Source organism: Manis pentadactyla, chromosome 2 (assembly GCF_030020395.1).
Source record: "Manis pentadactyla isolate mManPen7 chromosome 2, mManPen7.hap1, whole genome shotgun sequence".
NCBI lineage: Eukaryota > Metazoa > Chordata > Mammalia > Pholidota > Manidae > Manis > Manis pentadactyla.
Genome location: NC_080020.1, coordinates 162073556 through 162088245, shown reverse-complemented (window position 1 = coordinate 162088245; position 14690 = coordinate 162073556). Strand labels below are relative to the sequence as shown.

At 37.6% G+C, this 14690-nt stretch overlaps 1 protein-coding gene across 1 annotated transcript in view; it reads left to right on the top strand.

Annotated features, from left to right (window-relative positions):
* RMND5A (required for meiotic nuclear division 5 homolog A) overlaps positions 1–14690 on the top strand; it is an 81492-nt gene that overhangs the window by 44113 nt on the left and 22689 nt on the right. Inside the window, exons 3-4 of the mRNA XM_036931029.2 lie at positions 6612–6746; positions 8144–8244. Coding sequence (XP_036786924.1) covers positions 6612–6746; positions 8144–8244 — 236 coding nt within the window. The remainder of the gene's footprint in view (positions 1–6611; positions 6747–8143; positions 8245–14690) is intronic.

The following is a 14690-nucleotide window of genomic DNA, read 5'->3' as shown; positions in this document are numbered from 1 at the left end:
CTATCTGCTCAATAATTATAATTTCATAAAATGTATTTAAGAAATGCATTGATATTAGATGGTGAATAATGAAAGCCAGTCCTTAAAGTCTAACCAGTTTATAAGCATTCATAATATGGCCAAAGATACAGGATAATCTGTAGATTTCATAGTTTCATAATAATGATATTTTACTAAAGTTATTTACTCCTTTTCTGCCTCAGCTTACAGATTTTAAAACTTAAAATCATCAAAATATGAATGATACTAGAAGTATATGAAACGATGTATGGATTTATGGATTAGTGTGTCTGGAATGTCTCTTTGCACTCCATAACATCTCCATGCAGACACACCCTTGAATGTATGCTTTTTATTGCTTTTGATGCTTGTTTGAATCCTGACTTTACATTTTAGAGCACCTTCCCAAGTTTTTTTTTCTTTAAAAATGCAAAAGGAAAAAGCACAGTAAAACAGAAGTGCTCCTAATAGGTATTTCTCTTCATTAGCCACTTCTTGGCTGGTTTGCAGTGCTGCTGATTTCCTGGGTAGCCATGCAAATGACTTTGGTCACCTAGCAACAGAAGCTGGAACTGATCCTAGCTCTGATGCCACAGTTAAGAGTTACAACAGAGTTCTGACACTATATTGCATTTCCTCAACCTCTTGTGGTAGTTTTAGCTCTAATTTTTACTACATGTAAGCAGAAAATAAGATGAAAAAGTTTACTTTCTTACCTTGGTGGTTCAAGCTGGAAAATCAGAATGGCAGAAGGGAGCTCAGAAATTTTCACCAGTTGTATTGTTTGTTCATTCTTCATTGTATTTTCCAAGACTAGCAAATAAGTTTTTAGAACTTGAATGTAGTAGAGGTACCGTGAGTGTAAGGGTGTTCAATTTTTTTTTAAACCTGTATAGTAGTGACCTTATGGAAATAAAGGTCATGAAGAGCATCATTGTAAAACTGCCTAAATTAGTTTAAATATTAGATTCTTACATTAAAATATTTTCCAGATGATCAAAATTTACTTTCTTATGTATATTAAGGAAAGATTTAAAGGAATTGTTTTATTTAGTCTGAGCACTTGCTGTCTAGTGGTCGCTGTTAACATTTTGATGTAATGTATACTGCCAGATGAAACTGTTTTAACATGCTCTGTGCTTTGAGCTGTACAGTGTGCCTTCCAAAGTTGTTTTTTCACAGAACAAACATTTTCTATTCCTGCAGAACAGACACCTGATAAATTTATTGAGGTTGATGGAATTGGAAATAAGTACTAAATGAGTAAGTAGAAATCTCAAGGTTGTAGTTGGGTGGGTGGGTTGGGGCCAATAGGTCGGTGAGGATGCCTCTGTGTTTGGTCTCAGTGATTCTTGCTTTTATGGTATGCTTCCACCTTTAGAGACTGATAGGTAGATTCCGGAGTTTGTACTAGACCAACAAAGATGTCTATAAAAAAGCAAATGAATAAAAATTAAGACTCCAACAGAAATCTTGCTTTGTTTTTTGTCTGACTTCTGAATCTTAGTACCTGTATTTTGTTTCAGACTACTGAGTTGACATGTAAGAATAAATAGCTCTTAAAAAAAGTGCTTAATTTTGAAGAGGAGAATTCTGCTTTGAGGTGATTGTAGATGGTGGGTGGTTTGCAGTTTGGTTGCAGGTCACTAAACTGCCTGTTTTTGTATGTGCTGTAAAATAAGTCTGTGCTGCTTGGACTGTGTTAAATCAGTAATTGACTAGGATTGTAATTTCAGTTAAATCTAAATGACCTTGTCTAATTACATGTATGTGTTTTTTAAAAAAGAAATGCATTGGATTTATTAGAGGGTAATGCCTGTGAAAGATTAAGGGGGTGGAAATAAAATTGGGCAGGGAAAGCTTTCAGACCACAAGGTAGAGTTGTTCTTTCTTCACTCCTGATGTTCAAAGTTGCCTTCTGGTATCACTGCCCTTCTGTCTGAAGAATAGTCTTCTGCCAACAGATTGAGCTTTCCTTCATCTGAGAATGTCTGTTTGATCTTCACTCTTGAAGGATAATTTCACTTGATAAAATTCTAGGAAGACAGTTCTTTTCTTTCAGGACACACACAAAAAATGTGCCACTTCTTTCTAGTTTCCATGGTTTCTGTTGAGAAATCTATAGTTATTTGAATCACAGTTTCTCTATAAACAGTGTATCACTTTTCTTTAGGTACTTTGAAGATTTTTTCTTTGTCTCTAGTTTTTAGGAGTTTGATTGCAGGGTGTTTGGGTGTGGATTTCTTTGATTTATTCTTTTAGGAGTTTGCTGAGCTGCTTGAATCAGTAAGTTGTTATCTTCTGTCAAGTTTAGGAAATATTCTTCAAATATTTCTTCTGCATTACACTCTTCTCTCCTTCTGTTACTCTGATGACGTGTTAGATCTTCTGTTATTGTCCCACAGGTCCCTGAGGCTCTGTTCTTTTTTTGGAGATTTTTTCTTTACTGAGTCTTAGTTTTCACATCTACATCTATGGACAATCCCTACCTTACACAGTGCTGGTAAAGACCAAAATAATGTACATGAAGATATCTATCAGGACCTCTCCCACAGTAAGCCTTCAGTACATAGTAGCTGAATCTGAGAACCAGGCCTGCCACCAAATGTTCTGCTTCTACAGTTAAAATTTTCCAATCTTTTTTGTTGTTCAGATTACATAATTTCTATTGATGATCTTCACAGACTTTGTGCTGTCACCTCCATTATGCTATTTAGTCCATCCAGTGAATTTTTTAGTTTGATTACTGTATGTTGTTTCTTTGTTAACATTTTCATTCTTTTGTTTCAAGTGTTAGCCCTTCCTTCTTGGAGCAATTTTACATCTCTAAAGGCTTTGATGATTCTGCCATCTGTGTCATCTTGGCACTGGCGTCTGTTAAACATCTTTTCCCTTGTGAGTGTAGTTTTTTTGGCTCTGTGTATGCCAAATGATTTTGGATTGAGTCCTGGACATTTTAAATATTATGTTATTAGACTCTGGGTCTTGTTTAAATTCTGTGAGCAGTATTGATGTTTTTATTTTAGTGGGCATATTGACTTGGTTGGGTTCAGGCACAAGTTCTGACCAGTCTTCTCTGTGTTGTAGTTCAATGTCAGCTTCATTTCCAAAGCCATTACAAAGCTATTCAGATATGTCCTGTTTCTGTGCGAACCAGTGGCCATTTGGGTTCCTGCAAACTAGGTCTGTTCCCTACTTTAGTTTTCAATGCCTGTGGTATGCTGCTTAGGGTCAGACCATGCATGTGCAACTTGAGGGTGAGCCCCAGAGTTCATAAACAACTTTAAGGGCTCACTTTCTGAGGTCATCCCTCTCTGTAATATCCTTGGTACTTTGTGGTTCTCTGGGGCTCTTTTTCATTATCAGGCCCGAAAGCTGGTGCTCTGTTTACTGTGTTCCTCTGTACATTTACCATGACTATGCCTGTATCTGGCCATGGGTGGTGGAAGGACTGAGAGCAAAGATGCAGTGAGGGTTTTTGCCACTCTCTTGGGACCACAGCTCTTTGATTGGAGCTGTGATTGAATGCTCAGAGTTTTAGGTTGCCTGCTGTAATAGGCATTATCCTAAAATCCTCCTAAGATCCTTGTCCCTTTGTTGTTCAATTAAACTAATATTAATCTAGGTAATACTGTGGGGACTTTGCAGGTATAATTTAGGTTACTAAGCAGGCGACCTTAAAATAGGGAGACTAGCTGGTGGACCCAATGTAATTTATAAGATCCCCTAAAAACAGAGGTGGGCAGAAAGAAAAGGCAGAGAGATTCAGAGTGTGAGGGCGGCCACCCCTGTTGTTGACTTTGAATATGGAGGGGGCCATGAGCTAGCGAATGTGGGTGGCCTCTAGAAGCTCAAGAACAGCTGCCAACCTATAGTCAATAAGGAATCAGGGACTCTCATCCTACAGTTGCTTGGGACTGAATTCTGCCAACAACCTGAATGAGACTAGAAGCAGATTCTCCTTATAAGAACCTAGGTCACTGCATCTTGATTTTAGCTTTGTGGGACCTGGAGCAGAGAAACCACCTGAACCTATTGGACTTCTAACCTCTGCAGCTGTGAGATAATAAAACTGTGTTGTTTAAGTTATAACAGAAAACTAATATACCTGTAGAGTGCCTTGAGCTAGAGGTGCAAGAAAATGAGGGAAAACTGATTTTCTGTACCCTCTTTATTGTGAGAAGCCCATTCCTGTTCCTCACGCCAGAACTAGAGGGCTTCTGCCGGAGCTTCTCACCCACTCCTCCTGGGTGCCTAGTTCTGGTTTTGGGCTGCATTGCATTCAGACTGAGAGATAATGAGTAGGAAAAGTAGTAAACTTCACCACTAGTTCTGTGACCTTCACCAGTTCACTTCTACAGAGGGTGTTTGGCTTACGAGTTTTCAACTTGATGATGGTGCAAAAATGATACTCACATTCAGTAGAAACTACTTTGAATTTTGAATTTGGTCTTTTCCCAGACTAGTAATATGTGGTGCAATACTCTTGTGATCCTGGGCAGCAGCAGTGAGCCACCGCTCCCAGTCAGCCACAAGACTGTGAAGGGAAACAGTTGATACTCTTAACAATCATTATGTTCTTCACTTTCAGTACAGTATTCAATAAATGACATGAGATATTCAATACTTTGTCACAAAATAGACTTTATGTTAGATGATTTTGTCCAACTATAGGCTAACCATAAGTGTTCTGAGCATGTTTAAGGTAGGCTGGGCTAAGCTATGATGTTTGGTAGGTTAGGTGTATGAAATGCATTTTCAGCTTGTGGTGTTTTCAGCTTACAATGGGTTTATCAGAATATCAACTCACTGTAAGCTGAAGATCTGTATTAACTTTTTAGTGCCATCAAATAGCTGGTCCATTCATTCTGGCCTGATTTCATAAATGTGTTCAGTGGGGGAGAGAGGGTGTGTAGTGTGCTTACTTGGTCTTACCTAGACCTGGACCCCTCAATGTGTGTGCTTTTAAAAAATGACTTAGTTTTTCATAAAAGGAATATTTCCTCTTTATGTAAAGAGTAATCTCCAGTGATAATCTCTGCTAATACTTTAGTGTGTATTTCAGATTTTTAGCCTAAGTATTTGCAAGTTTTTAAGCAAAAATTGTGTCATAATTTTGTAGAATTTGCCTTTTTTCACTAAAGATGTGACAGACATTTTTCCTTGTTAGTAGAAACAGAGTAATGAACCTCACCTTTTAATTATGAATAGTAATGCTAGAATAGTAGTAACTACCATTTCATTAAACAATAAGGGAATATATTAATTTGCTAGAGCTGCTATAACAAAATTCCACAGACCAGGTGGCTTAAACAGGCATTTATTTTCCCACAGTTGTGGAGTCTAGGTGTTTGAGATGAGTAACAGAGTTGGTTTCTTGGCTTGTAGGAAGCCTGTCTCCTTGGCTTGTAGATAGCCATCTTCTCCCTGTGTCTTCACATGCTTTCTTTATCTACTTAGGTTGCCATAACAGAATACCACAAACTAGGTGATTTAAACAGTAGAAATTTATTTTCTCTCAGTTCTGGGGTTTGGGAAGTCCAAGATCAAGGTGCTGGCTGATTCATTTCCTGTTGAGGGCAGACAGCCTCCGCCTGGCTTGTAGGTGACCACCTTTTTGCTCATCTGGTGGAGATGGAGTGGCCTAGCATTTCTTCCTTCGTTTGTAAAAGCACCAGCCCTGCCAGACTAAGGCCCCACCATTACAACTTCATTTAGCCCTTATCGCCTCCTCACAGACTCTGTCTCCAGAGTGTCATATTGGTGGTTAGGGCTTTAATGTAAAAATTCTTTGGGGATGCAGACATTAGGTCCATAACACATGGTCTTCCTTTTTGTCTGTGTCCTGTCCTAATTTCCTCTTTCTATAATAAGACCAGTCCTATTGACTATATCCAATAAGACCACCCTAATAACTTCAGGTTAATTTAATGAGGTACTGGGGGATTAGGACTTCAACATAGGCATTTTCAGAGAACACAATTCAGCCTATACCAGGGAGGTACTGTTGTTTTCTTCATTTAAGATAAAGAAGCTGAGGCTCAAAGACCTTGACTAATTTGGCTAAGACCACACAGGTAGAGAGAGAACCAAGCTTCAAACCCAGGTAGATTGGCCCCCAGAGCCTGCTCTCTTAATCACCTGGCCCTTCTCCTGTGCCCAGCCCCTACCTTGGCACTGCAGTTGTGGGATGTGCCATGATTATTTCACTAATCGTATGTTGGGCTTTCTCTCTTTTCTTTTTAGACAGTGCTACATGAGCCTGTTTTTACAGGTAGCACTATATACCTATGAAATACAGCATAATGCTATATAGTATAATGCCTGGAAATCAATTTATTCATAGAAATCATTGACAAATTTATGCATTTTTTCCAAAATAGCCTCTAAAAATGTGCCCATTTACTTTTACAGCAATAATCAATGAGTAACAAGTCTGAGAAAGGAGCAGTGGAAAAAGAACTTCTGTCATAGGCTACAGATAAATCTGAATTGGGTACTTATTGGGGGTGTCTCAGAGTGAAACGAAGGCCATTGCTTCTGTTGGGTGGGATGAAAGTCATAGAAAGTGATGTATTCTAGTCAATTCATGATTCCTTTTCTTATTTCAGAATTTTGATTCTGACATTAGCAGTGTGGGAATAGATGGCTGCTGGCAGGCGGACAGTCAGAGGCTTCTCAATGAGGTGATGGTGGAGCACTTCTTCCGACAAGGAATGCTGGATGTGGCGGAGGAGCTCTGCCAGGTGAGTGTGCCAGCTCTGAGGGGATGAAACATGAATGAGAACTCCTTGGAGATTCTGAGTTGTCTTCTAGCCACAGATAGATTTTTAATATTTTAATTAACAGGACTGACCTCATTTTACTGGGAAGTCTTTTTTTTTTTTTAATTGGTGAATATTACAGTCCTAGAACTTCTCTTCCAACTTGTTTTTTCCTTATTCCTGCCCCATAATGTTGGTCCCAGGTCATCTGCAACAAAGTGTCAGAGGTGGTATACTTTCTCTCTTTCCTCTTTTGTTAGGGAAGGTAAGTATAGCAGAGAAGAAGAAAAGGACAAAAGAGGTTTATGCTTGTCTTCTGATCTGGCTCAACTTGTAGAATTTGATTTATCAAATGAATTTCAAGCTAAAATTTATTCTGGGTGAGCAGCATTTATCTTTTATCTCTATTAGATATGAACTGAGGGATCTCAGAACAGTTTACCAATACCACTTAGTCATAATAGTAGCAGCTATTGAGTATTTGCCGCAAGCCAAGCCCTACCCTTATTCTTCACTGAGATCCTGCGAAGTAGAAGCTACTGCTCTTAGTCTACAGATGAGGAGTATGAGGTATGGAGAAGTAACTTGCTTGGGCCGTGCAGGTTCTGAGTGACGGATAGGATTCAGGACCAAATTTGTGTCTTCAAACTCTGTTCTAAACCACTATGTACTGTTGTATTTCTGTTTAGAAAAATAAAGGACTATAAAGATTAATTTAAAGCTGGTCTGCTAAATAAACCTCTAAGCCTTTTCTATTTTAAACAGTTCAGATAAATGATAGCTCAGGTCTTTCTCTTTACCGTACAGGAATTTTGTATGTGTGTACATATAAATTTCCTAAGGTTAATTGTGTCATTTACGAATAAGTTTGTTTACAAGTACCAAAGATCCAAAATACCAGTGGCTTAAACAAAAAAAATGAAGTTTTTTTCTCTTGTGTGGAAAGAGAAGGTAATAAGCCATCCACAGCATGTATGGTAGCTATGCTTCATGAAGCTCTTAGGGACCTAAGCTCCTTGAACTCTATTTCTAAGGTGCCCCTTGCCCTCGTTGTCCAGGAAAGCAGGCAGAACTCTAGCTGCACTTTTAGTTCCAAGAAGGGGCACGGAATACGTGTTTATATTTTATTGACCAGACTTATATCTTGCAGAGTCATACCCAGCTTTATTCCATATGGTTGTGTGTCCTGTAAAATTTGGGGGTCCTACTACTTTAGAAAAGGGGGAAGAATGATTCTAGGGCTCAATCATCAGTCTCTACTATAAAAATACATGGTAAACAGAAATCAATGGCTTGCTCCATATGTTATAATTTAGAATATACTTTATTGTATATCTTTACTGATTATTGCTAACAAAAGTTCTTTCTGTTTTTTTCAGGAATCTGGTCTTTCTGTAGATCCAAGTCAGAAAGAACCATTTGTGGAATTAAATCGAATATTAGAAGCATTAAAAGTCAGAGTTCTGAGACCTGCTCTGGAGTGAGTTACTGAGTTTGTTTTCTTTTGAATACTTTGAGAGAACTTTCTTTAAGAAAACTTAAGTAGAAAACGTATCAGAGATTTTTGAGCTATATATGTATCTCACCAGGGATAGACTTCAGGGAAATAAAGGGAGAATTATTTTATTTCTTTTAACTAAGTGAATATGTGGGATGGGCAATATGAGAAAATGGTTGCAGCATATTCCACTTACCAGTTGGTGTGAATTCCCACAAGAGAAAGGGGTTTCCCGAATCCATACCACCACTTTAGACTAGCATAACTGAAGTTCCTTGTTCAGGCAGTCTGAGTTTGAAATTTGAACTTCCCCAATGTTCTGGGTCTTGTGTTAGCATTCTAAAAAACAGTTTAATTGGTTTTGGAATAAGTGGTATTCATGAAAAGAGCAAATACTGTTAGGAAGGCATTCTGTTTTTCTTAATCACTGTAAAATGTAATGATTCATTGATTGGAATTATCTGAAATTACTGTGGGAGCTATGATACATAATCTTCTAGAACAAGGTCAGCGAGGTTTTTGTAAAGGGCCAGATGGTGAATAGTGTAGGCTTTGCCACGTAGTAAAACTTTGTTGCATATTCTTCTTTGACTTATGTCACAATTCTTTAAAAATGTGCAAAGCCATCTTGGCCATCTGGTGTATAGTACAGGCAGTAAGCCATATTTGGCCCCTGGCCGTAGTTTGCTGACCCCTATCCTACATTTTTTTAATGTGCAGATTACCAGGCTAAAGAAAGGAAAAGCTCAAAAATAAAAGAAACTGGATGATAGAAGCAGTGATACTGTAATGAGGTCATAGCCTTAGGATCCTGATGTTTTAAATTTGGAGGTATTTGAGATCATTTTAATCAGGAGAAAATAATTGGGAAGATACTTGTTGATTTTTATATAATGCATTTTTTTCTTCTACTAATCCATTAATTCTTCATAGCTTACTTTTCTGTTTCTGATCATTTCTCAGTTCTTAGAAAATTATGCAGAGTTCTGAAACCAACCCAGATGAATAGGTAGAGATATCTGTGTAAATTTGTAAGTTATAAATCCCTATATAAATTACAACTGTTAGATAGGTTGTAGGTACTATATCTTTAAAGATAGTTGTCACTTAAGCAGTATCATTGTGTATATGTGATACATATCACTGTTACAGTTTTTTGGGTTTTTGTTTTTAGCATTTGAGATTGTGACATACCTGGAGGATTAAATTCAGTCAGGTACCTCTGATACCTCTTAAATAAAATATGGCAACCACTCTTCTATATACAGTTCATCCTGGAATGGGTCTGAAATGTGCAGGTCTACCTATACATGGATTTTCTTTTAATAAATACATTGGAAAATTTTTTGGAGATTGGTGACAGTTTGGAAAAGCATTCTCTCTAGCTTACTTTATGGTAAGAATACAATATATGATACCTATGACATAAAAAATTTCTGTTAATTCATATCGAATTTACCAAGTATCATAATTCTTCCAAGTGGTAAAGATACCTCAAGACAAATGCTGGGCATAGAAGCCACAGGGCATAAATCTGCAAAGAAGTAAAAAGCTAACCTTTTCAAACAATATTGCTTCTCTCTCACTTACCAACTTCACATTTCCCTGTATGGCCCCGGAAGATGACTGGTTAGGCAGAGAAGGGTAAGATTCCTCAAGGGAGGAACAACCTAAGACAGGCACAGTCTCAGGGGGGCCATCAGGTGAGAAATTGGGGATCAACAGAGGTGAGGCTTAGAACCTCACCCCCCCTGTTCTGAGAGAAATCTTCTGCATCCGTGGATGTTTTGTTGCCCTTGTCTAGCTTGGATTAACACTTAGTCTACAGGCACACACCTGATCATCTACATTTGCTCTCTTACAACACTAAACTATGTTTTCTACCTTTATCTTGTATCTACCTATCACTTCAGCATTTTATTAAAAATAATAATAATATAATAATAATAATAATAATAAGGGAGAAATGTGGGATTCACATATAAATCAAGTATAAAAATCAAATGAATATTCATATTTGACCTGATGGTTTATAGTTCATAATGCATGATCAAAATCGAAAGTTTCTGTGATGACTGCCCTTGTACTGTTCACCATGTAAGAACTTATTCACTATGTAAGAATTTGTTCACCATGTAAGAACTTGTTCGTTATGCTTCAGAAGATTGGAGACTGACGAGAATTAGGCTTGGGGTGGATTAATGATTGTGCATTGAGCATTGAGTCCCCTATACAGAATTTTATTGTTGTTAACAACCATTTGATCAATAAATATGAGAGATGCCCTCTCAAAAAAAAAATTTCTGTTAATTGATGATTTATGTTATTATTAGAAAGGCTTCCAGTTGACAGTAGGCTATTAGTAGTTAAGTTTTTAGGGAGTCAAAGTGATATACATTGTAGGTTTTCAACTGTGTAGAGGGTTGGCACCCCAGCCCCTGCGTTCTTCAATAATCAACTGCACTGTCATATTCCACCTATGTGATTAAACATGTGTAAAGGGAATAAGGGCACCTAACATAAAAATGCAGTGGGTGTCCCAGTTATTGTATAGTGATTTGGAAATAATATTTGAGTTGTTATTCAAGGTAATTTTTATTTGTCCATTAATTTCTTAGTTTTTTTTTCCCATCAAACTTTTATTGAGTGCTTACTGTGTACCACAGACTGTGCTGAGTATTTGGACTGCCTCAGCCCTCCAAGTACTCAAGTCTTTTTCCTTTCAGAATGAAGAAAATCTGTAAGACCATTTTAACTTTGTGCTTTTTCTGTAAGATCTAAGCTTCTTACTGATAATTACATATATATCAGTTATTAACATAAATGTTTTATTTGTAGTCCCAAACAGTGCCTCTTAGGCAAGGGGAGGACTTGTTCCATCCACTTGGTAGTAACAGTAGGACAGTACAGTAAAAATTTTCTCACTTTTCTGGGAATATTATCATGTTAAATACCAGCATTGAGGAATGTAGTAGTAATTACAGTTAGCTTTTCTTGAGTGCTTATAATATTCTTAGCATTGTTCTAAGCATTTTACATGTATTAATGTATCCAATCCTCATTAATAACCCTATGAAATAAGTACTTATCTTACAGAGGAGGAATTGAGGCCTGAAAGACTCCATGAAAAAAAGGTCATATGAGAAATGCTTCACATGATAATTCCCTTAATACTCTCCTCTGAGAGATTCACTGACGTATATTAGATGAGCCATCAGCAAGCCTACCATAAAGAAACTCATTTAACTTTGTAAAACTCAGTGTTTCCTGTACATATTTGACCAAAGAATGCTTGTTCCCTGCCCTCGCCCCCATAACACCTATTAACACCCATAGAATTGGAGTTCTATAGAATATGTTTGAGAAATGAAATCAGACTTTTCCAGTTGTTGCCCATTACTGGTGGATGCAAAGCAAATATTTACTCAGCATCTCTTATGGGCAAGGTACAGAAAGTTGATTTTACTCAACTTGTAGCAAAAGTTGAAAGACATGGGATATCAATTTGGGGAAATCTCATTCAGATACAGGGGAAGGTATGTTTTATGTGGCATCTTCTGTTTGTACATTCTGGGAGGAAGCATTGTAGAATGACGAGGGAAAAGAGGAAGGAGAGAGGTTCGCAGTAATTCTAGGCAGTCTAGGAGGCAGAGGCCAACCAAAAAATCAATTATGAATGGAGGCCATGGGGGCACTAGATGAGAAGGAAGTTTGGAGAGTTTTAGCTATTACATACAGATAATGAGAGACAATGGAAAGAGGCAGAAAAGAATGGTGATGTGGCCAGAGAGAAGTGGCAGAATAGCTTATTCTATATACAGATCTAGTCGGGACCCTGCCTGCTCTTTTGTTACTGTCCTTCTATTTCTGAGTCTGTGTTCAGGTTTTTCTTCTCCAGATTGCTTTATCTGTATTTTAAATTCTTCTTGGCACCTAGCTTACTTCATTGTAGGCATTCAGTGATGGAATAATTTGAAGGAAAACTTTGAGCAAACATGACCTCTTCCTTCATGTAGTAGAGAGAAGCAAAGTCAAAAATAACTAGTGTCAGTAATAGAATAACAATAACCTTTAATACAAAGAGATGGAGAAATATTAGAAAAACAGAAACCATCCTTGTTAGCTATGTGCCAGTTACTGACATTTTGAGAAAAAGTGCTGTCTTTGGGGAAAGTCAGTTTGGTGTCTTCTGAAAGGCTTTTCAAGGAGTAATGGTACCTTGGTGGGCTTGCCGCAGTCTAGGATCAGATCTAACCTTTGCAGACTTGGAAGCCTGTTTTGTTTTTGTTTTTGTTTTTTTCCAACACTGACAGCAGGCTCAGGGGCCTCAAAGCACTTGTGTAGAAGAATTTACAGTTCTGTTTGCAAAGCTTCGGTAGAATGCCATAAGGGAAAAGAAAATAACTGAATGGTCATGAGAAAGAGAGATAAGTTAGGGAACTTTTCACAGAAGAAGAGAGAAAAAATCTGTATTAATTTAGACCACTAAAGGGTTCTATATTGGACAGGCCAGGACCAGTATCAAGCAGGCTTTTGAAATATGAGAGGACTGTATCTCCAAGCCAAGTAATTAGTCCGGGTTAGAAATAAAAACCCCAGAGGGATGTGAGGTGAGCTTGCTGTAAATAAGGCACAGTTTGTAAGAAAATAAAAATGATGGAAGCAGGGCAAAGCGCCTGATCATAGACCCTGGACTACCACTGGAAGTGAGAGTGACAGTGATCAAGCAGTTTCTGGTGTCTGTTTTCTTGCTCTTACTTCTGGCTTCCTGTAGGTGGACAGTCTTGCCAATTCAGGCATTTTTTTAATAGCCATACAGAACCACAGAAGAAAGAAGGCTCTGATAGATGTACCATTGGAGAAAAGGTTTGAACAAGTTGTATTTTTTTCCAGAGTTGGAGTTTCTGTTGTTTTCTTGTTTTTATTTTGTTGGGGGTGATTCTTCATTCTGAAAAGGCGAAAGAGATGAGTTAATGGGGTAAATGTCTGTGCCCATGCAGCTAGCTTGTTGGAGAGAGGCTAATCTATTAAAATAAGCCAATTGAAAATGGAAAGAGGTAGTTGGTGGAAAAGATACAGAAGAGAAGATAGTACAAAAGAATATAAAGGCCAAAAGAGAAAAAATGTTTAGGATGATAACCTCATTTTCTATTGTTTTATGTTTGTTGCTGGCAAAAGTTTATATATGATGTTCCAAAACAAGGTAATTCCTCAGGAGGAAAATAGACATGGCCATTTCTTATCTGGATACATCCTCACCAAGGACTGAGCATTATTGGAAATGGGTGAGCAAGCCATGCCTATAAATAAATTAACGTTATTGAAAAGAAAGGGAAAATTGAAATAAACTATTTCTGAGATTGAGTGTTTAAAAGAATAAGGTGCTAAAGCACGCTGGCAAGGGGGAGCTATAAGAGGAAAGGCTATGGAGTTTGTGCTTGTAGGATGCTGATCTGTTATTAATTTAGGTTTATAAAATATCTTTGTTATTGTGGTAGGAAACTAGTGATAAATAAAGCAATGTCATATTTAAGTACTTTACTTTAAAAATCACAAATCTGTTGAACTGTGTTGTCCAGTATGGTGGCTAGTTGCCTCTTGTAGCTGTTGGGCATTCTTAACCAAATTTTACATTACTGGGAACCTCATGTAAAGTTGGAGTGTGTGTGTTTTTTTTAACTAGATTCAGATGTGTAACACTGTAGTTTGTGTGGGTTCCTAAATGGCACATAACGAGAAATATTTCATGCCAACTCTGAGGTGAGTAAAATGTTAGTGTTCCAGTGAACACTATCTGAGAAATTGCCATTTGAAAATACCTCAGAAATGGAATGTTAACTCTCCTTTTCAGTCTCTAAAATCAAAGTTATAGGGTTCTTAACTCTTTTGTCCAACTTGTAGTTCTTGTCCTTTTTGCCAGTCTCTGCCTTTTTTTATGCACTTGATTCAGTCACCAATATTGTTCAGGCAGGTCCACCCCTGTGGAGTAAATAAATGTCACTTTTTTCCCTGAACTTCAGCTTTCACCCCCAAGAATAAAGCCCTAAAAGAGAGTAGAAAAAGGAGGTATTTGTTAGCCTTTAAAAATGCTGTAAAGGTTGGAGCAGAGTGTGGAGATTGGCGAGAAGTGTCTTTATTTCAGTATTAGCAGAAATAAACACCAACCCGGATTGGCAAAATTGTGAGAGGAGAGAGAGAAATAGACTAATGCTGTCAGTTAGGTTCCTAGGGGACAATAGCTAATTACGAAGGTGGAATCTTGTTTTATATTTTTGGAATAATATGGAAATTCTAAATATGGAGCTAACAACGTGCCAAGTCTTTTCAGAGGCCTGACAGGATAATTAGTGCTTAATGTTTTGTGGGATAATTGTGCAGATGTGGGTTGCATCTAACTTTATCACCTAAGTCAGTAGGATTGTTTTGGG